This window comes from Anabas testudineus, chromosome 19 (assembly GCF_900324465.2).
Source record: "Anabas testudineus chromosome 19, fAnaTes1.2, whole genome shotgun sequence".
Lineage (NCBI taxonomy): Eukaryota > Metazoa > Chordata > Actinopteri > Anabantiformes > Anabantidae > Anabas > Anabas testudineus.
This window is the reverse complement of record NC_046628.1, coordinates 7769566-7792630: the sequence shown is the minus strand read 5'-3', so window position 1 is coordinate 7792630 and position 23065 is coordinate 7769566. Positions and strand designations below refer to the sequence as shown.

At 39.3% G+C, this 23065-nt stretch overlaps 1 protein-coding gene across 2 annotated transcripts in view; it reads right to left on the bottom strand.

Annotated features, from left to right (window-relative positions):
- Nucleotides 1-150: 150 nt before the first annotated feature.
- rab11fip3 (RAB11 family interacting protein 3 (class II)) overlaps nucleotides 151-23065 on the bottom strand; it is a 28317-nt gene continuing 5402 nt past the window's right edge. Inside the window, exons 2-14 of one of the 2 annotated variants that reach the window (XM_026351053.2) lie at nucleotides 19621-19714; nucleotides 16660-16736; nucleotides 13334-13506; nucleotides 9321-9521; nucleotides 7217-7354; nucleotides 6128-6163; nucleotides 5892-5985; nucleotides 5403-5647; nucleotides 4928-5009; nucleotides 4666-4803; nucleotides 4365-4520; nucleotides 4038-4178; nucleotides 151-3932 (exon numbers count right to left, since the gene is read on the bottom strand). In XM_026351053.2, coding sequence (XP_026206838.1) covers nucleotides 3819-3932; nucleotides 4038-4178; nucleotides 4365-4520; nucleotides 4666-4803; nucleotides 4928-5009; nucleotides 5403-5647; nucleotides 5892-5985; nucleotides 6128-6163; nucleotides 7217-7354; nucleotides 9321-9521; nucleotides 13334-13506; nucleotides 16660-16736; nucleotides 19621-19714 — 1689 coding nt within the window. In that variant the 3' untranslated portion in view covers nucleotides 151-3818. The remainder of the gene's footprint in view (nucleotides 3933-4037; nucleotides 4179-4364; nucleotides 4521-4665; nucleotides 4804-4927; nucleotides 5010-5402; nucleotides 5648-5891; nucleotides 5986-6127; nucleotides 6164-7216; nucleotides 7355-9320; nucleotides 9522-13333; nucleotides 13507-16659; nucleotides 16737-19620; nucleotides 19715-23065) is intronic. The other variant, XM_026351052.2, reaches the window with a different exon arrangement.

Sequence of the window (23065 nt, the reverse complement as noted above, 5' to 3'; positions counted from 1 at the left end):
ACCTTAGTTTGCTTCCAACAAATGAATTTGTGTGTTTATGTTTATGTAATTATGTATAATTACAGACAAACCTTTAAATCAACACGTGAAGAACATGCAAACATGTTACAATGTATTAACTTAACAATAAAAAAGGCAACCAACACAAGATTATTTTATTCCATTTATTTTTCTAATCTTACTTTCACTGCTTACCTTTAAATTTTCTCTTTTTACAATGACTGAAATTTCCCCAGTAACAATTAGGATTAGAACATTTGGGAACCTTCAAAAGTAATATACAGCTGTAACCAATACTGTTATAATTTATACATTTATCTTTGAAAATAGGAATAAATGTACCTTTTACAATTTCTCTTTTCTACAATATTCTCTTAAACTTCCCATGTCACATAATGGCAAGCCACGCACTACTCCAGTAGTGATGTTTGTGCCTTGAGCAAACTTTCTTTGGAGAGTGAAAGTGAGTGTGTGTGAGAGAGGAAAAACCAAGTTCACAAAAATGACAATTCATATTTACAGTTCAGATTTCATCATTATAATTTAACAAACTGACAGTCACGTGGTCAGTGCTGTTGTCAGGGCTCATATCGGGTTGGTTTAGAGGCAAAGTTTGAGACACAGAGGCACAGTGTTAAGACTAGCAGGTCAGTTTCTTTCTTTCAGGGAAAGCTGATTAATGATTTGTTAGAACAGTATTGTATGTTGTATGATCCGGGACCCTGACAGATAAAATGATCAGTTTAAGTTCAAACGCATGTCTTTGGTCATTTTGAAATCTAAATGGAGAAACTGGATCTGGTTAAAGTGCAATCACCTTCATTTCTGCTAAGGGAATGTTTTCTCAGCTCTGTGGTCCCACCTGTCTAGTTATTCTGTTGCCAGTCATGTTAGTCATCAAACCATCTGTCAAAAACAGACGCAGAAGTGTGAAGCAAAGAGATAATTAACTGAGATAACCTGCTTGTATTCAGGTGTCATCCTTTTCCCCCCTTACTAAAGCATAAATGATTCCCTTCTCTAAAGCATTCAGTAATCAATCCGTTGGGGTAAACCTCCAGTCACACTAAAAAGCAGGAACCTGGACTCAGCAAGCCTGGATATGAGGTTTTAGGTGTCATTTGCTGTGGTGTCATTATGAGATCTCACAACCTCTACAACTCCACTAACAGATACTATAGCACATGGTCTGTCAGTCAAAACATAGTTAGTTGAACATAATTGAACAACTGAATCAGAAATATACAATACAAAAAAAAAAAAAAAAAAAAAAGAAAAGAAAAGAAAGAAATCGGTGTTACCATGCAGTACCTGACTCCATCTGGGAAGACAACTGCAGAAACTGCAAACTATACCAATATACCTGCCATAAAATCACAACCCTGAAGATGTCAAAGCTGTGTCAGCAATATGGAAGAGTGCAACGACCTCAACAAATGACCATTCTGAGCAGTACACATTCAAGCTTGCGCACACCGTGGCGACTCGCCCAAAGACAATTTCACTTTGCTTTCAACATGTTTCCCTTACAGTAAGTGAATAAATTCTCCCACAGACTCATTCACCGTGAATTCATCTCTCCCTTGTGGGTTCAAAAATGTACAAACATATTTTCAGCAGAACAGATCAGAGTGCGAGTTGTCGCTTGTGTTGAATGATGAATAAATATCTGTGATTTAAAACGAGAAGACAAAAAAAAAAAAAAATAACCCAACAGATGCTGTACACGCTACATGCTAGAGAGGAATACAGGCAGCTGTCTCTCAGCATAAGACAAGAAAAAGAAATGTTTTCTTTTCGGACTATAAAAATACCTAGAATCTAGAATGAGTGTAGAAAAAAGTTTACATTTACAAGTCATTTACATCCAAGGCCATTTTTCCATGGAGTGGCGAGAAGAGCTGTGAGAGAGTGAGACTTGGAGGTGAACAGGGTGAAAAATAGTAATTCTTCTGAGCATACTGGTGCACAACGCCATGCTGATTGGACACAAACGACCTCCCCGAATCCGTCAGGGTGTGTGATAGGTAAAACTGACACGTGTGTCCAGTTTCAGAGTCAGAAAGAAACGTCCAAAGGTAATAATTGTTGCACAGTACCCATAAGCACGGCATCAGTCCAAAATCAGTCTGTACATCCTCGAAAAAGCAGATGTTGCTTCAGCAGCAGAAATGAAGCAGATTTCATCTGTCCTTCACCAGTGTCCTTTTTTTTTTTTTCCAACCAAGCATTATTGCTACCAAAGCCTGCCATGTTTTTTTTATTTTTTCCACTATTACATCTGCAGATCGAGTTTGGAAAAAGATAAATCAGGCCATTAGCCAGCAAAGAGCTCATATAAACTCCTGATGGTTAAAAATATAAAGTGTAATGAAAATTGAACTTTGAGACATGGTCTGCAGATTTGTCTGCAACCTTCTTGAGTATTTTCAAATCACTGTGGCTTTATAATTATTCTTCCATTTTACACATCATCCCTTCACAATAAAGTTTTTCTATTAACAAAAACAATACAGAAATCAAAACAAAACTTAGTGCAAAGTACAAGCGTTTGATTCTTCACATACACCTGTCAACCATCAACATTTTTCAGTCTCAATAACATTTTGCTGACAGTAAATCACTAAGAAAAAAAAGGGGGGGGGGGGGGGTAACCTGGATCACTCAGCAAGAGAACATTGGGATCAGGTGGGCTGTACTTAGAAAAATAAAAACACAATTCCCAGAATCACTCATCAGTTTCCTTGGTTAGCGTTAAGTATCTGGAGGTTTTGAGCAGGTTATATTGTGTCAGTTACAGTCAGTCAGTGTACACGTAGTGAGATAAGTTTGAGCTATCTAACATTTGTGCCAGGGAGTGATGGGACATGTGTTGTTTTTCCACTTGAGGTTTCCAGCCCACCTGAGCTCCAAGACCCTGTTTCATTGCAAAAAATAAATGAGATAAAGCAAACTATAAACCGTCTTGGTCTTTCATTTGGGACACCGACACTTACAAGAACAACTGTTATTATTATTATTATTATTCTTTTTAGTGTCACCAAAACCTTTTCAAAACCTTTAAGTATTACTGAGCAAAAACAACTGACGCACACACACACACGCAAACAAAAACCCTCCGGGCATTTCTCATCCTCATCCCCTAGAAATGTCCCTCACTTGGGTTCAATGGAAAGACTTGGTTACTTATATAAAGGACAGAACACACCGTTACTGAGCTTTGTAGGCAGCACAGCAAACTCAAGACGAATTGTACTTGTACCCTGACCAGAGCTTCATATGACTTTGTCAGTGGGATTAAAACACTACTCAGCCTGGTTCGGGAGATCACAACCCATGTACCAAAGTCATGTCAGTAACACTGACTGAACTGAGGCATGTATGGTTTGTGTAATTAATGTATTTCTTAGATCATCTTCTCTTTAAGGCCTTTAGGTATTAATTGTCTCATCATCTGGGGATGGGGAGATTTATACTCTATATGATATTGACACATTTACACTTTGATCCACTCAACGGGGCAGACTCAGGTCCCTCTAGCCAAATACATGGAAGTCACCAGAACCCAAGTGTTTTCGGAGGGGACAACACATACGCTCACACAAAAGCAGAGGCTCGAGAGATATCTAACTGAAAATAGCTTATTTTCACTGACGGCCACAAACTTCTTACACATGGAGGGGGGTTGAGTGCATCAATGTTTGTTCTACCATAATGATTTTTACATCCTCTTGGTAGTTTTATTATAGCCAAACTACAATTTCTCTTTTTGAACAACCCATGAAGTCACTGTGCGTGTCCCTCTAGCTGCATGGTGTCTATTTGACCTCTAGAATGGAGGGGTTGGACTCCATGATGGCCACAATGATTTTGTCAATGTAGTCCTGGAGTCTGTAGTTGATCTCCTCCTGTTTGTGGATAGCCTCCATCAGCTAGAAACAGAGAGACTGAAGTCAGCGGGGGAACAATCCAAATTTAAAAAAATTAAAAACTGATTATTATATTTGCCAAATGTCTTTCCTGTCCTCTAAACCTACCTCTGAACGAGAAACAGAGTTGATCTCAGCTGCCAAGGAGTCGGAGAAGGAGGCCGACATCAGGTTCTTGGCTCCCTGTATGCTCAGGTTGATAATCTGTCCGTTTAACTCATCATTCTGCTCCTTCAGGCTGCGATTGTCCTGGAGAGGATAAGGCAGATGTAGCACTTCAAACATTACATGCCAAAATGCGAGATCATTGCTCTACTGTGTTTCAAAAGCAGTCTGGTCAGAGTAAAAGACAAAATGCTAAAAAATATAAGACAGGAGGCAAAAAAAGTGAAAAAAATAAATAAATAAATAACTTGAAAAGAATGTCTGTGCTACCTGTTTAAGTCGCTTGATCTCTTGCTCCAGCTCAGCTTCACGGGTGCGGGTCTGATATTCCTGTAACCCTGCCCCAGGTGATCGCCCTCGCTTTACTTCTGCCTCCAACTTGTACAGCTGTAGGTGCTCCAACTGTTTACGCAAGTCTTCAATAAGCTGTGGCACAAATAGGTTTAGAGGCTGTTATCAACGAAAAATGTCTTTCCCTAATCACACACTCTCAGAATGTCTTAATTCAGCAAGAATTATTTGACAAACTACAGCAGAGAAGAACAAAAATACACAAAGAAACCAGTCCAACCTCCTGAGTGCACTCCTTCTCCTTTTGATTCTGGTGGCGCTCATGGCTCAGCTTGTCTGCCATCTTTCTACGAGACTCCATCTCCTCATTGAGCCTATCGGACATGGCTTCTGTCTCATCCTGCAGCTTCCTCTTCTCCTGGAAATCACAAACAGCAACAGTGATGAAGAAGCGGGTTTAGAAAGGGGAGAAACTGAACTTGCGTGCTTAAGCGCTAAGTGACAACAAGACAAACCAAATAATGTGATGGTATCACTCTCACCTCCTCTAGTCTCTCGATGTTTGCTCGTAGACAAGGAACACAGGACCTCAGCTCACTGTTCTCCTCATCCAGCTGCTGAAGCCTGACAAACAAACACAAGTGTTTTAAACATTCACACTAACAAGTAACAGTACCACCACAAAATACCAGTTTTCAGCGCTGTACTATATTAACCAGTTATGTTCAATGGCAAATAAACACCAGAGGGTGGCAGTAGAGAGACACTGTTGCTCAAACAAACACCACAACCTCTGGCACCACACAAACATCTAAAAGTACATCCTATGCAAATCATCATATATCGAAGTAAAGTGACCATACAGTATTAAAAAAATCTAAACAACTGATGAACTTTAACTGATGAAGTTTTTACATATTTTATATATTTATATTTTACATACAAAAACAATTTATTATCGGCCTGCTTCCACCAGAGATATGACAAAAGCAGTCATGCGTTTCCTCTTCTACTCACCTAGCCTGGAGATTTTCCAGCTCCAGCCCCCTCTCCCTTTCCAGCTTGCTCAGGGCATCCTTGTGACGACGGGTCTCTTGCTGCAGTTGCTCGTCAGCGTAGAGCTCCTGCTCCTTCAGTTGCTCCTCCAGTGCATTGGCGCGGTGTACAAGATGAAGGTTCTCCTGGCGCAGCCTCGCATGCTGCTCCCCTGAGGCTTCTGACTCCTTCTCCAGCTCTGCCACTCGACGCTCAAGTAGGAGCACCTGTGATAGGTAAAATTTTCATGGTTAAACATGACAAAATTGGAAATGCATTGTTTGCGTAATCAACTATGACATATGGCAGCACTAATGCAGCCGTCTAAATGCCAATATGCCGTGCTCTTTGTTCCTGTCACAACTACTGTAACTGGTGAAAAACTGAGCTAACTCACAGTTATGATTGTGTGACACCACAGGGATGTCAAGGCAGGTGTTTCTGAAGAAAATATGAAGTTAGTGTTGTCACCTTATCTGTGATGTCGTTATCAGCGAGTTCAAGGATGTCCCGTGTCAAGTCGCTCATGGTATCCAGAGTCATTGAGCTGTTCTGGAGAAGATGCCTGCACACAGAGGAAAAACTTAACTCCCTGAAGCCAGTTTACATTTGATAAAGTGACATTTTCCAATACCAAACACAATTATTAAGTACAATAATGGTACAAGTACGAACTTTTCTAACAAAATCAGAACTATTTAGCTTACCTTGCAACTTTCTTACTGGACAGTCTCTTGCCAGCACTGGATGGGGAGACAACAACAGGAAAAATGGTCAGGAAGGGAAAAAGGGTAGAGGAAAGAGAAACAACCACCTGATAGTCCTCCTATCACACAAATCCTCTCTTCACTGACAGAGGAGCCCACAAAAAAGGGGCAAGATGTTTTGGTTCAGCTAAAACTAAAACTACAAAATATTCACACACCACAGCAATCTAACCCAAACACAGTATTTACTAGAGTATTAGTGTCTGACAAGTGCAGTTTAGATTCAACTTTGCATTACAGGCTGATATTCTGCAACTGGCTGCATTACAGAAACTTCAGAAACTAAAATCAACTGCAGAAATCTAAAAACTGATTTCAATATTAGTATTTACAATATTATTTAATGAATTCTATAGTTTTAAATTGTGCCCTGCATGTTCACTAAATAGATCAAATAGGATTCAAGAGTTATTAGATGTCTGTAATGAAGATACTGGACTGTAATGAAATAAATGCAGGTTTGTTTAAAAGGGCTATTCCACAGCCAGCAGTCATTGTGCAACAAATCAAACAAAGTAAGAAGTCAATGATACAAACAACTAAACATATCTGAACTATATCGCTAAGCTGTGATAACTGTTCATTATCTCTTTTAAATAAAAACTTTATATGTAGAATCAATCTATTAAGCTTTTTTTCAGATAAGCAAAATGTTTATTATGTCTGCGTGACAAAGCATAATTTATATGAATGGTAATAACGGCATGAAATGGCTATCAACACCTAAAACAAAAACACCTTACATTTCTTTTCTATTTATTAAATTATAAATGCTAACACTGCAACTCACAGACAAAAGGATACAGCAGAAAAAGAGACTGCCATAAATGAGGTAATCTGGGCTTAAAATACACCCACAATTACATCATAATGTGCGTGTGCATATACAGGCGGTGACAAAACACACACCATGACATTGTTAGTCCAACACAGCATGCACACATTACAACATGCACGACACTGTCTCTAAACGGCACTGCAAACACATTCACACAGCTAATAATCTGGGCGGGGTGTGAATGATGTTACCTAGTCATCTCTAGGAAATTGAGGCGAGTGGAGAGGTCCTCAAGACGACTTATTTGTTTGTGACACTGGCTACAGAAAAAGTCCAGCGCCTCCTCCCTGAGGAAGCTCTGAAAGCAGTCAGGGAGAGGTGCAGGTGCACTGGAAAGAGGAAACAGGGAGGAAGAGGAGGAGGAAGTGGTGAGTGACAGACAACAAGAGGGTGCATCGAGGTGGGACATGACACCTCTGAGAACACAGTGGGTATTAGTGAAATTCACAGAGGAGAGTTTGAAAGAGTAAAGTGTCAGGGCTACAGTGGTGGGGAGACGTGAAACAGACTGTGCAGAGTGGTTGTGACTGTGTTTTTCTGGATAGTGTCAGGAAACAAAACATTCTAGGAGAAAGAATGTGTTTATCTCTTCAGAGCTGATAAGATGTTTTTCTCTGCTGCCTGATATTGTTGTCTATTTAACCTCGACATTAAGCTCAGACAACCTAGAGAATGGTTTATTATACATTAAATAAAACTCACAGAGCCATAAACTAATTACATTTATAGCCATGTACTTCATTGTGAGTAACCCTCACCTTGCTTCCCCTCTACCAGCTGACTGTTCACTCAGGCCGAATTATGCAACAAACTGGCAGAGGTTTCTCCTTATGTAGGCAGAAACGCAGCATTACATGGCAAACCTTGAGTGAGTGTCACCTCATGGTCATGTACGCTGTTGTGTGGAGCTTCTTCTGACAGGGTGAAGGGTGACTTTATTAAATAATAACCACAGTGATGTGCGTTTGTGTAAAACAGAGGCAACCCAACAGTGCAGGTTTGTGTAGTCAAAGTGCTGTGATGTGGGGGTGTGTGTGTGTAGGCAGCACTGCTACGTGCGCCAACAATGTGCACGACGGGCTGAAAACACGGTGACGCATTCACACTGAGTGGGTGAAGTTAGTGGGATGCAGTTATTTTTTTGTGTACGATTTTATCAACTCAATAACCAGGAAGTCTGTTTATATGTACTGTACTGTGTACACTTGTCACATTCTGAAAACATATATGAGCATCATTCGAGTCAACATCCAAGCAACATATTATATATAATCATGTAGTGTTTGTTATGTTAGCCTATAACATAACGCCAATAACTCCTAGAACACCGTATTAATAAACAGCAAGCCTTCCCTCCAGTGATGTTTTTAATGGTGATGACTTAAAAACTACTAAACAACAAGCTTGTTGTTAGCGGCAATCCACTTTATTTCCATATTGGCAGTGAGCTACAGAAAGTGGGCAGTTAGCTGGTAAGAACTTCCTGGCAAGGCTAATTAGAGAAATATTACCCAAATGGAAATTACGCATTTTCCAAGAGCCTATGATGAAAGCAGAGGAGGGGGAGGAAAAGATGACTGGGAAAAGGCTCCAGTGAAAGTTTGAATACAAATTAGTTGCGTCTTTAAAAGGCAGGTGTGTTTGTGTTGTCTGCATTCTGGTCAAGCAAAGTTTGCTAAATGTTCCCCAAAATGTTTGAACGGCGGAAATAACATTCACCTTCTGTCTGTGGCAGAACCCTTAGCAACAGACGTCACCCTTAAAACTTTAACAGCCTGACTGTAAAACATTTACTCAAGCTATCCAGATCACTCAGCAAGGTTAATGAAAGGGAAACACAGTTTTAGAACAGAAGTCCAAGATCCACATTTTCAGTAACTCTGCAGCAGTGAGAGTAAGCAGACTGAATGAACTTTGTTTTCACTCCATTTATCTTGCCCTTCACAGAGAACAGCACACAGGTAGGGGTGGGAAGGATGTTTCCAGATAGCTCTTATCAGCATTTGACCTCAGTGTCTTTGTTGAAAGGGAAACATTTTCTCTAAAGAACATAAACAGATGCATTTAGGCCTGGAAAGTAACGGTCTCACACCTCTTATCAACAGGGATGATAAAAAGAAAGTTCTGATTTGACAGACTGGTGTGAACTTTATTCATATTCACACAGTTACATTTTTGGGGGGCTTTTTAAATTTCTAAATGAATTTTCCCTTCTAAAGAATAAAGGGAGAACTTGGGTTTTTAGGGTTTTGCCAGAAATTACTTAAGAAAAAGGGACTGAAGAAAAACTCATACCTGGGAGACAGCAGTGATGAGCCATTAACATGCTCAGGCGGCTGCCCGTCAGGAGAGTCGCCCTCCCCCTCTGTCCCCTCCACGCTGCTCTCCTGTAGCAACTCTGAGGTATTACTTTCCCCAAAGTCCTCAAAGTGCTCCTCCTCTCCACCAATGACTGTCACCAGGGAGTGGTTATGGAGTTCAGAGTTCAGGGAAAACCTGAGGGACACATGAAGATGAATCATTGTGTTAGAGTGTGCGTCTTGTGTACATAACAACAGCAGAGTTAACTTTAGGTCCTGGCCAAATATAAAGGTTTAAACATGATAAAAATGAATGTCTGACTGGGTATAAATATCAACACAACCATGTATTTAAGAGACCACAATCTCAGTCGGACCAAAAAGGTCCATTTTCTGACTCCATTTGAAGATTATAGACAGACTATAGTATTTATGCTACTGTGTGGCTAACATCTTCTAAAAAAGCCGGGTACAAGTTAAAGTGCTGGACCCAGAAGCCTGGAAACGCCTACAGACTACTGTAAATCCCAAAGAAGTAGAATTAATCTCTCCAGAGAAAGAGCGGCAATCTGGACAAGTTCAACAATCACTTGTCTTCAGAGGCAATCTGTTAATTCGCATTAATCCTAAAACCTGTATTGGCTGAACAAAATGTTTTGTGCCCTTCTAGTAATGAAAAAACCAGTATAGCAACACTTGAGACATATCAGAGGAGCCTGTGTGGAGTTTGATGTGGGACAAGCTTAACAGACGTCCTTAACTGTGTCAAGACAGGCCTGTTGGCTTTCCAAATTAGCTTGTACTCTTACACAGCTGAACAGAAGTCTATTACTATGTATTGCTGAAGAGTTGAAATGCCTTGATCTTTATTTAACAGGAAAGCTGGAAAACTAGCTTTTCCTGTTGTCCGCCAGGATGTGTTAGATGTCTTAAGCACACACAGGATGAGGATGTCCAAATCAGCAGAAAAGCCTGCTTTCTCAGCACATGATGACAAAGCCATTTTGCTTGTTTACAAGAAAAATTATGTTCAATTGTCTAATTCAACGCTAAGACACTACCTTGATATACAGAGTGAACGTAATATACTATTAAATACCAAAACTAAGTTAGACACTACAAACAGCGTAAACCAGAAAACAACGTAGTTTCAGCCGCAGTAGTGCCCAGAACAAACATTAGGCTGAACTGTTTAAATAGTAACACAACCGATTTTAAAGCCACTTACTCTTTACTCAGGCGCTTAGTACTTGGCCCAAAATTTAGGTCCCTCACACTGAGGGACGGTGATGAGAGAGAACGCATCTTTAAACGCCCTCCGCTGCTCTGGCGCGAAAGCCGTGGAGCAACTGGAGTTAAAACCCCAGACAACCAGAGTGGAATCCTGAAGTTTCAAAAGTAACGCCGGTTAAAAACAAAACCAAACCTCTCCAGTTCGGAGCAAAACAATCTGTCTGGCTTTTGTGGCCAACCTTTAGTACAACACAAGCGGCTATGCACCCACACCGCCTGTGCCACACACAAGACTTGAGGCTGTACCAGAAAGGGTTGACTGTGAGTGGGTTAATCAGATTTGAGGCTAAGCAACAGCCAACAGACAGTCCTGCTGACCATCCAAGGACCAAATGTGTGTAGGGACACATGCGTAGGACAGAGGAGGGTGGGGGAGGCTAATCCTGTTAGATTCTTAATCCCCAGTCCAGTGCATATATGCCTACACTGAATGCAGGCTGTAGTTAGGGGTTAGCTGCAGTGCACTAACCTTTACTAACCATTAACCACTTATTTTTTTTATTTTAAAACACTGCCTGCCAAATTTTTTATATAATCTTCTTTACTCTGAGAATTAACAAATATAAAAAGTCAAAGAGTGTTAGCTTCCAGTTAGTCAGCAGACGTAGTGAGTCGAGGAGTGAGAACCAGATTAGGCAAAAAAAAAAAAAAAAAAAAAAAAAGGTTTAACAACAAAAGAGTGCTAACTCAGCACTTCCTGGAATTCAAGGCTCAGTTATGGAATGGGAAGTCCAAACACATCCATGTCATGCAGACCACTCCAATCAGTCATCAAGCCAGAAAGGCAGGTCACAGCGTCAGCAGATACGGTCTCACTGTGCTACATTTCTTGCGTTGTCCCTAAATCTATATCAACAACCATTCATACAGATATACAGACTTTATCTGCATCTTCAAACTGTAATAGAGACACGGCACATAATTTATGTCTAATGAAATCACTCAACCAATATTTTCTAAATGCTCAAAATATAATAAGACAATAACTTTTAATTTTGACAAATCTATCTTACTTATCTTCAGACAATTTTCAAAAAGAAAACCCATAGTCAAAAATGTACTACGCTGTACTGTCTGTCTATGTAGGGTACTTCAAACTGGTCCACAAACACACATATCATACTTTTTATACTTTTTGTCAGTAACAATGAAAATTCAACACTCTCTAAATGGAGAAATTCAATCAGTTAAGTATGGAAAAACTGATTCAGACACGTAGCTGAGAAACCTCCCAACACCAGCCCACTTGCAAGAGATGGTAGTAGCATTCAGTAAAGAGGGTGACCTTTACTATTTTAACTACTTTTAGTGGGCAGCGCTGATGCGGACTGGGAAAATTTTCCAGTACAATGTTAATCTCCTAACCTCCACTCACACAGTAACAAAGACTAAAAGAAAAAATCTTCAACTTAAAGAAACGGTCAGGTGGTTCCTGAACAACACAGCCAACTGTCCCATTCTTATGTAGCCAGAGCGTATATATTAGAGATTTAAAAATCATTCCACTTACTGGTATCACTAACAGCTGCCATAACCTGGGAGTTCATAAAAAAATGAGCAGATCTTAGTCTCTCTTCAGCTGATACAAATGATCCACACTGATGAGTGTAGAGAATGGTGTAACAACTTTTTTGTTCAAGGTCTCGGGTGCTTATACTACGCACATTTCGAGTTATCTCTGAATGAGATTTCCTGTTCAGCTGTATAAAAAAAAAAAAAAAGACTGAATGTCCCCGCTGACTATGTGAAACAGCCTTCGGTGGTATATGAGTATATGAGATACTGTACTTAATGAATTATTATGAAAGAATTAGGTAACCAAACACAGATAAAAATAGGATATTGTTTGACTGACTTACTTTCTAAACACTTATGTATCCAGGAGAGTCTAAGGAGTTGGGTCAGTGAGGTGGTGGCTGTCTATGGCCTCTGTTTAATCTGGCTGTCTGGTGACCCAAATAGAACCTAAGTGATCCAGTATTGGGTATGCTACACTCAGAGATCACATCATCTGTGTGAAAAGACCAGTGCAAGGCACTGGGCTAACATTTAGCTGGAGATCTGACACATTTACAGTAAATTCTGCAACATGGAACAGCATTATGATAATTTAGCTGCTCTGGTTTACTTAACATTTTAATAATGATTTAGCCTTGAAAAAACATTTTCCCACTGTTAGGAGCAGGAGGCCGTCAGTTTCTGCTCTGTCTGTGCTCAGAGGGATAAATGAAGTGGATATCTGCACTTAGCTGAAGCATCTGCTACTGACAGTTCACGCATAGCTGTAGGTGATCACTTTTTTTTTTAATTCAATATATACTGGCCTTTTTGGTAGTCTGTTTTGCATTCAAAAAGAAATACATGCCACATGTTGTTGTCATTTTGCATTTAACCAAGGAAAATAAATCCTTGATGTGACAGTTTTTAAGCTCAATGTGTTTATAATGTATTGTGAATTTTACACAATATTATATTCAAAGAACAACAGTGATCTTAATGTGTTGAATTGAGAAGAAATGTTAAAGAATAAATTGGGAACTTTAAACAACAGTGTTATCTGACTGAATTATCAAATAAAAAGTGGACGTGAAGTCTTATTAATGAAGTAAGAAAAGTAATTTAGAGTCACAGTTGAAGGACTAAATACATATTCAGGAAATACAAGTATATTGGCCAAAAATGACACCATGTGTGGATTGTGAAATTCATACCAACCTATTGCTGCTGTCTTCAGGGTCGTGCAGCGTGGCCTCGATGCCACTGTCCGTCTCCACATCCTCATGCATCTCAGGTGGAACAAGGGCCCCTGTGTCCTCATCAGTGAAGGTCTCGCACTCACTGTAAGTGCTCTCAGAGCCCAGGTATGCACTGTCTGTCACCTCATTTTGCTGCAATAACAGAAACAGTACAAGAATAAGCACATTACAGTGTGTCTATAAAGCACTAAAGAGACAAATGCATATGATCTAAATTATTCAATAAACAGTCAAATGATGTGAATGGAACTTAATATAAACAAGCTACACGGTTGATTAAAGAGTGAACAAAAATAACAGGAATATCAAAGATTTCTACTTGAAGGCTATTTGAATCTTCAAGTGTAGCCAGGTGGTACAGACGCCAATTACACCAACAAGAAAAACAAATCAATAATAATAAAGCACAAATTGTCTGCTGCGTTTCAGATGGCTGTTCAAAGCAAAACCTGCAGCATTAACACCTCTAAGCAACACATTTCAACAAGATGAGCAAGCCTAAGGCTTTCCCAGCAACAAACACCAAATGTTCAACACAAAACCCACAGACTGAAAACAAGACCAAAAAGACCATCTGAAGCTATTAGCAACCACAGACACATTATCTACATATCAGAGCTGTGAAGTAATAATGACGACAGGCGAGTCATATTGGAAAGCATGACGTACCATTTTAAAAGCCTTGAGAGAAGCAGGGCCCAGTGGGCTGTCCACCATGCTCAATACCATTGTTTCTTCCCCGTCTTAATGACAGGAAACCTGTCCTTCCATAAGAGCCCCCTAATAATTCCAACGTAGGTTCCTTCTCCTTCACTTTCCAAGAGAGTGAGAGAAAGACGCAGTTGGCTGGAAAGTGGAAAATACTGTAACACCTCGTTCGGCTTCACTGGGTGGTCAAAGGGGTGGAGACAGACAAAGTCCAAAGAGCAACAAAAGTCAGCTGTAATGCAGCTACTACCAGCTTTTAGTCCTGAGTTAAACCAGCACACAATCAAATGAATAACTGTTTAATCTTTGCTGGCTCCTGGGAGCTGCGCATGCTGGTTCTGTGTTACAGTATAACTCACTGTGCCATGTTCAACATGTCTCAGGCTGCACAGTGAATGACAACTTTACTGTACATCGCAACAACCTTCCATAGCTGTATGACTGTGTTGCAGTAGAAAACTAGTACTACTGCTGTCAAGTTAACATTTAGGTAGTCTGAGTGCTTACTACAGTTTTGGCAGAACAATAACAAAAATACATGAAAGGCTACTGCTGTTATATAGTTATGGTCAAGAAATAAAATGTGAAATGGAAATGTGAGAGTTGGGAATGGCAGAAAATATTTAGTAAAAGGAAAAACAGGGTGGATGGGGCATTGCTTTTCTCTCATGCCAGGCCTCAGCTGAACAGCCTCACCTTGCCTGTTTTGAAAGCAAACAGGGCTAAAACAGCACAGCCATTCACAGAGAGGAACTCTGTGCCCAAAAAAAAAAATCAAGGAAAAAACAAGCCATGAACACAGGTGTGGCAATTACTTCAAACACACACAGACACTTACCCAGAAACTCTGCTGCTATAGCATCTAGTCGACTATTTCAGCTCTATACTGCATAGTCATCTCATTCCACTGAAACTGCACTTCAGATTCAGATTCTACTCTGTGCTTCTCTGTTATTGAGATAATCTGTCATACACCCATTGTATATTGTCTCTGGCCTGGCTTTTATTTTTCTGAAAGAACATAGTGTGGTTCCTATTCCTGCTACATTATACTCCTGTAAAGGTGTATGAGCCTTTTCAAGTTAGAGGCCTGCTTTTCTGCCTTGATAAGCAGGACGTTACAAAATAACCTGCAAAAATCTAATTATTCACAAAATCCATACTAGTCTGTTCTTATTTTTGTGGGTTATTCTTTGACAACTTCTCGGCTTATACGCGTTACTATTTCCTGCCAACAGGTAGGTCCCAGTATCAACAAATTCTAAGAAACCTATTACATAGATAAGCAAAATGTGATGTGACGATCAGGCATTCTCTTTAGTTTACGCAACATATCATGCATGTAAGTCCTTTCTTACTTCCTAAACATGCTCTGTGAAGGCCTGTGTTTGATTTATTCAATTGGGACTTTCAATTATTCCACAACTAGACCAGGAACTTTATTAATATCGTGGACAGTGGAGCAGGACAAATGAAAAATTACTTCAGCAGGCTGCCAAACATCCTTGTTGTTGGTTGACACATTATCAGCATTTTTAAATTTATCTGATCATTTTTTTAGATAACATTTTATGAGAAAGTGAAGAAAGAGGGAAAAGCCCTCCACAGCTTTGTGGAAGATTACCAAGAATATACAAAAGAATAATGCAGAGAACAATTTTCAGATGTTTAAGATAAAAGACAGATCATTTGAATTTATACTGGTTGAACTGAACAATATGATGCGACAAAATCTGATGTAGCAGTACCTGCAAGAATGTAAAATGACTTTAACCCCTGCATACAGAAGAGTCTGCATTGTTCTAGGAATACTGTAAACTTTTTGAAAATCCTCTGTTCCCTCAGGTCCTACCCTTTAGCAAGACAAATGTGTATGTGACAACAGGCTGTATACTGTACACTACTGTTCATAAATTTAGACACACCTAGAAATGTCCTTGTTTTCTATTAAAACATGCATCAGCTGTGATAACCTAACTGCAATATAATATATTGACTGCATAAAGTTAAATGGACTGACTTAAAATCAATTTGCACTTTTGACTCAAGTACACACCTGCACTTCTAAACCATGTCAAGAGAGGGCGCTGAAATCGTACAATAAACAGAAGTAGAACAACAGCCACGGTCCTTCAATGCTCAAAGTACACACAATAGCAGAAACATTTCAATTTTGTGAAGGCCAGAAACAATGAAGGTTAAATATACAAGTTTCATATGGAAGAGGAGACAGGAATTTTAGATATGCTAACCGCAACCGTAAAAACACACATGTAACAACTCTGGCACATTCCAGCTAGTTCAATATTTGTCAAAGAATACTCAAACGCCCAGTCTGCCAGATGCCATTTAGTGTCAGCCAAACCAGGGTGTTCAGTCTGTGGAACATTCACAGAGTGGTAATGATAGCTCTGCAAGCCACGCAGTGAATTGCAGTGGGAAGAGTGAGAGTGCACAGGGAGTTCAGCCTGTGACCTTGACACCGTGCTGCTGTGTCTACCAATGGGAGCTGAAGGCACAACAACTGGACCACATACACAAGTAGAATGAGGCTAAGCCTCTTGTGTGGTGTCTCACCTCATCATATTCCTCTGGACAGCCCACAGCTCCATTCTCCGGACTGTAGTTCACACTGTACAGCTTTGGCTCTGGACCTGGATATGAGAGAAGTTTTACATCAATCAGCGAAAGAGGCTTGGCAAACATAAGACTGGTGTGTACAGTATCAAGCCAGTTGTACCAAAAAACAGGAAGGAGTGACAGCAGACACATCAAACAGCAGATGTCAAGAAGTCAGTAAATTGCACAATTTAGTTATATTACTATTCCTATTCAAGTGTGCAAATTCCTCCATATTCATTTTCCACTTTAACCGATAAAAAAGCCAGTCATTACTTCAGGAGCCTATGAGCTAATTTTCTGAAATACACATAATGAAAGCAACGCAGCGATCTTGGTTATAACTTTATTATTTATTATATACCGCTTTATTGCTGTAATAATGTTCATCTAAATGTCAAACTCTTCAAGTGGTGACTAAGGTGACTTTAAATATTAGTATCTGAAACTATGCCTGCTAGACATGAATATTTATTTTATATTATTCATTCTATTTATGTTTTACATTTAGTCATCTGGCAAATACTTATATCCAAAGCAACTTACAAGTGAGGTACAAAGGAAGCAACAAAGCTTAAAGCAAATTGCCATAATAAGAAAGGATTGTTTTGGAACTAAGTTTTATTTATTTATATATTGAATTTATTATTATTATTACTACTTATTACAGATTTACCTAATAAACATGTAACCAATTTAAAAAAAAATTACAGAATTTCTTCAGAAATGCAACTTCAGAATAATATTCTTTAAATGTTTCAAATTAAAATAATAATGGAAAGAAAATAATTTCTATGCTTTCATATATTTTAAGCAAAATTAGGCATGATGTGACGTGACAGTAAACATTATACCTTTTTACAGGGTTAGAGATATACCATAATAAGGCTATGGGCAAAATAATACGATAAAAAATGTCTAGAAGCAACCCATATCAAATTCAACATAGGCCTCTGTTGAAAGCCACATACAGCAGTGTAACCGGAGACTGGCCAACAAGATGGAGTCCCACCAGCCACTGCAGCTCCTACTAGTAGGACAACTAGTAAACAGAGCTGTGAATAGCACCCTCCTGAGAGAAGTGAACATAAGAAGAGCAAAGAGTTTCTGTACCCCTCGGCCATGTGTACCCCGTTGCTCTTCGAGACTTCGCACACATTGCAGACCAATAAAATGAAATGATTCTTTCTACTGTGGCTGTGCAGTGGCAGACGGCTTCACAGTATACCTATAGTCAAAATAGCAAAATGGGAAAGGGGACATATGTTGTGGACAATTTAGTCCAGGTTTCTTCCTTCAAGGTATCATTTCCACTACAATGGTGGAGAAATAAAACAAACAGGAGGAAGGTGGAGTGCAGAAAAGTTTACACTGAAACTAGAGAGCCGGTTAGAAGCTGAAGAGCAAGTTTTATGCATTGAAGATCTGCAGGAAAAAGCCAAGTGTTTGCTTTCATTACACACAAACAGGAATTCTGTCAGCAAGGTGTGAGTGACTTGGGAAGTTACAGTATCGCGTTGATCTCGACACACTAATGGGAAATTGCCTTCCAGTAGGAAATACCTAATCCATTTTTATCATTGCTGATTGTATAGAAAAGGCCTGAGACTAGATGGGAACATGGGACAATGGTCTCTGCTTATATTCAAACAAAGTACAAGGTTAATGTGAGTGTTGGTAAAACAACTAAAACAACTTTGTTCAGGGGACCAAATTAATATGATGTAAATCATATCATCTACTTTTTAATAAAGTAATATGTTATTTCAGATTGCCTGTGCTATAAAATAGGTGTCACACTAAACTGCTTTGGCAACATACAAACAATACGTGTCAACACAAACATGACTGTTTTCTCAGTCTGACTGACGCCATTGCAACTACTGACCAGAAACAGAAACAGAGAGGACGTGGCAGAGAGAGGATGGTAAATAATTCAGGTAAATAGGACTCTCTGTCTAAACCCCATTTCTTCACCACTCCTGCTCTGAAACCACGCCAATCAGCCCATGTGTCAGTGCATCTCATGCCTTCCAATGCATGACTTATTAATGGTCTGAGTAAGAGGAGCTGTGTGGCCCAGAAAGCCTTGGGAAAAGAGTACTAAAAATCAATACGCTGGCCCAACTGAGACAAACAGTGCACCGTTGTGGTAACGTCACCACAACCCGTACAGTACAGTCTGTCATATACTGTACAATTTACATAGAGTACAAAATGGTATAAATTTACAGTAATTCTTGTCCAATCCCCGTGGCATAATTATCAGGAAGTATGTACTCACATAAAGAGTACACACAAGAGTACAGTATATGAGTCCTTACGCAGTTATGAAGCAGAACAGAAGGGGACCTAAATAGTTAAAGAAAGAATAACATCATATTGAGTCCCCTTAAAAGAATTTGGGTCACTCTTCCACCTTTCCTTCTAAAAAACCCTCACATCAGCTGAATGATAGCTGCGAACATAATGTGTTGAGAACAATATCTGGCACCGTGGGGAAAGCAGAAAGATGGAGCCAGATGCTGGAGACTAAATGTAGGTGCTGTGAATCTGCTGCTGAGGCAGTCTTTACAGCAGATTTAGGTTCATAGCAAGTTGGCCAACAAAAATATGGAAAGAAATTATTTAAAAAGTGTTCTACATAGAAGTGAAATGAAGCGAAACCATCAGTACTCACAATGTGCAATTATGTCGGACTATTTTGATTAGGTATGTTTCAGAAAACATTTAATGTGAAATCTTCATGGTCTTAGACAACATGCCAAGCAAATCAACAAAATAAGGGAAGCTAGGTCAAGAGTGGATAGGCGAAAGTGTGTTCCTACTGCATGCAACACACATTTACCAGGGTTAGAAAAATCCCCAAAACTGTGAACTTTTGATTAAATAAATCATCATCCACATCTGGTAACTCACCTCCATTGCTAATTGCAGAGATTCCTCGGTGGAAATCTTCAAAGCTGATCACTCCCAGGCCACTGGGATCCAAAAACTTAGTCAGATCTTTCACCTGAAAGGTCCAAGTAACATAGCATTCAATTATAAATTTATTACTGCAACACATAAAAAAAGTTACACCACAGCCTCAGCATTATTTGTCTAGAGGATGTAATAAATGATGTAAGGGGAGGTTTGTTGCACAACAGGCTAAATGACTATGCTATGATTGTATACTGACTGACTGCAAAAGAAAAGCATGCAGAAGAATAAGTGAGGATTTTATCTGCACCAAAGGTAAATAAAATCTAATCGTTAAAGTAATTTCATTCCCATTACTTTTTGCTGCTGAATTATATAACAACACAATAAAATAATTATATTTTAAGACGTTTTGATTACATGAGCAAAAAGTCATCAATAAAATACCTCTGGCAGCTTTGGTGGATGTTAGTTGTTGCTGACTTTACTGGATTCAGAAGCATAGAGAGTTTACAAGGATTTTAGAGTGTACAAAGAGCACTGCATTTACAGCCTTTACACTGTATATGACAAACAAGGAAGAAAACCATTACTGAAGCTTTACAAAAAAAGAATTAATAAATAAAAAATTCTTACTGTAAATGTACTTTAATACACCCTTATTAAAATGCATATGCATTCTTAATGTTAAGTGATATTTTCTGCACAGAGACCCAGCTGCACTAAAGTGTTACATGGATTACATAAGAGCACCTACGTACTGTATATTCCTACAGTCAGTAACCTGGCAACAAGAGCATGTGCACTTCAGTAACCACAAGACTCGGAGCATAAATAAAACAACGCTGCAGAGTGAATCAACGTTTCGATTGAAAATTGACTCCTAGTGTAGGTTAAATTTAATTTAATTTGAGTTGTACTAAGAGATCATTCACCTGTACAAGTTATCACCAACGACCTGAGCTGGAAACTAGATTTGCATCTGTATCTGTAGAATCATTGGCAGCACAGAGTATATAACATAACTATTTACACCAATAAATCATGTTATCTATCACAAAATTACAGTAACCCCTTTTTACAGCATGATTGTAGTGACAAAATTAGCTGGAAGGGAGTGTGAGAGTATGCTGGTTGAGGTTTCAATGGTTTTTCCTTGAAAACCTAAGTATACAATGTGAACGTGGTCATTTTAGAGACTTTCAGGGAGTATGTGGCTTCCCTCTCCTCCCTTATATCGGTTACACATTAAAAACAAGCTGATCTGCTTAGCAACGTTGAGCTCCATCACTGAGAAGGCTGTAACTTCTAATAAACAGACTTAGACAACCCCCGGCTGTATGATGTGGGTTTGGTGAGTTAAACCCAGCTGTATTTAGTGAGGAGGGGAGTGGCTACTCTCACTGAGCATTGGTTAACACTGCAATGTTAATCAAACGTCATACAACTCCTGTTTCTGATATGGTAAAACCTCTGAATGCACAAGATTAGTCATATTCTTTAGGTTTAAGCAGGGAAGGTCAAGAAGCAGGGTGTTCCAAGAGTTGAGGTTGTGAATCAAAACCTGAGGGTGAGGCGTTTTAACACAACCTTTACTTTTCCGTTTCACAATGATGCATCACGGTTCACAGGAAATAACTTTGTTCCATGCAGCTATTCAGAAATGTGAAAAAGTGAGTAGAGGGGCTGTGTGTTTGTGGTCCTGATGCCATTTTACATAACTGTTAAATATTAAGATTAAAATGTTTATTGCTTCTACAGTAAGAGACTGGAGCAGCATAATAACCCACCACTACGCACGGGCTAGATAAACGACTGACAGCCAAAGCAAGTGGAACAGTTTAAACCTGCTATGCTGTGGAAACTATCCATGGCCTACATATGAGTTAAGTGTGTACAGCAGTGCCAGGCCCCTTAGGTTTTATGAACAGATCCTGTTGGCTATTCCTAGGTCTAACCTAAAAACAAGAGGTGACTGATATCAGTTCATTATTATCCCTAAAACCGTGGAAAAGCCTCTCCATAGCTGTTTGGCTGTCCCAATTTAGCAAATTTCTCAACACCTGCAGCCTCTGTCTATCATTTATTAGTTATTGGAAGCACTGTGGTTCGTTGAAGAGTGTGTATTTATGTATTCATCTTTGTTCTGGTGGTTTGTTCTTTGTGTGCTCAGCTGTCCTGCAGACTGCCTCTCCTGCTTTCTTGCAACATGCTATTACAGCGTTTACTTACATAAACCTTATTGTTTTAAGAAGCAAACTAAACCCATCTTTATTGTCATTACTGTCTATTTTTGAACCATTTCATTTTCTTGATATTAAATGCATAGTTCAAATTTGTAGCATTTAATTTTGGAAATGTTATTCATCACAGGCATGAGTGATAGGAGCGAGGTTAAAAAATAAACTCAAAGGGAACTCTTGTCGGTTCCACTGCTTAGTGGAGCATTGAAGGCACTGTGGTTTTTCTGTTTCCTCTATTTGTGTCTAATCAGTGCAGGGGCACGCCTGACCGCCTCCACACAGACCACTGTTGTGCATAACCCATAGAAAAAGAATACCCTTTGGTGAGAGTCTTTCCTGGAGGGGTTTTCACAATAGTTCCTAAACAAAACTGCGATAACTATTATCATAGGTTTGGGGGTTGGCAAGAGATGATAAAAAAGAAAGTCAGAATGATCTTTGGGTTTAAACCATTAACACACATGCACACTGAAGTGAACTCAACAGAGGGGATGTTTCGGGGCATGGGACATTCCATTGTGGATTAGAGGGGCAGTACAGAAAAGCAGTGGGTGAGGGGGGAGGCTGGTTAAAGTAGAGTTGGGAGTGTCGACTGACAAGTGACTCCTCCACAATGCATTTCTGTATGGCTTTTGTGCAGAATCAGGGTCCAAAACCAGCAAACGAAGCGTAGAGTGAGTGGTAGTTAAAGCACTTGTAAGTCCCTTTGGGTAAAAGCATCTCCAAAATAACTAAATGTAAATGAAACTACAATATCTACACCACAGTCCATAAATCAACCCTCTACTTTCTTCTGTCTCAAAACTATACTGCAATATAACTCACCCTAAAAAGTGGTTAAGTCAGCATAAAATATAATACAAGCAAAGATGTAATCAAATAAATTCTTCAAATAGGTTAACGTGTTGTGTTCCCCCTGCCGAGCAATATGTCAATGTGTTTGAAAATATTAATTTTGTATTCTGCTTTTAATATCAAAATTACATACAATGCCATATGTGTGTGTATGCAGATAGTCGCTATCATATCCTGGAATATTTCTGGTGGAAACATTTGCATGCTTAGCATAAAAGCATTAGATGAACATGCATGCAAATGTCACAGGAATACATTCCTGCTGTTTGTGTCAGGCTGCTGAGATATTTGCAAAGAGGTACAGGATAATACACATGCAATGCCTGCTCCTAGTCTGAACTATG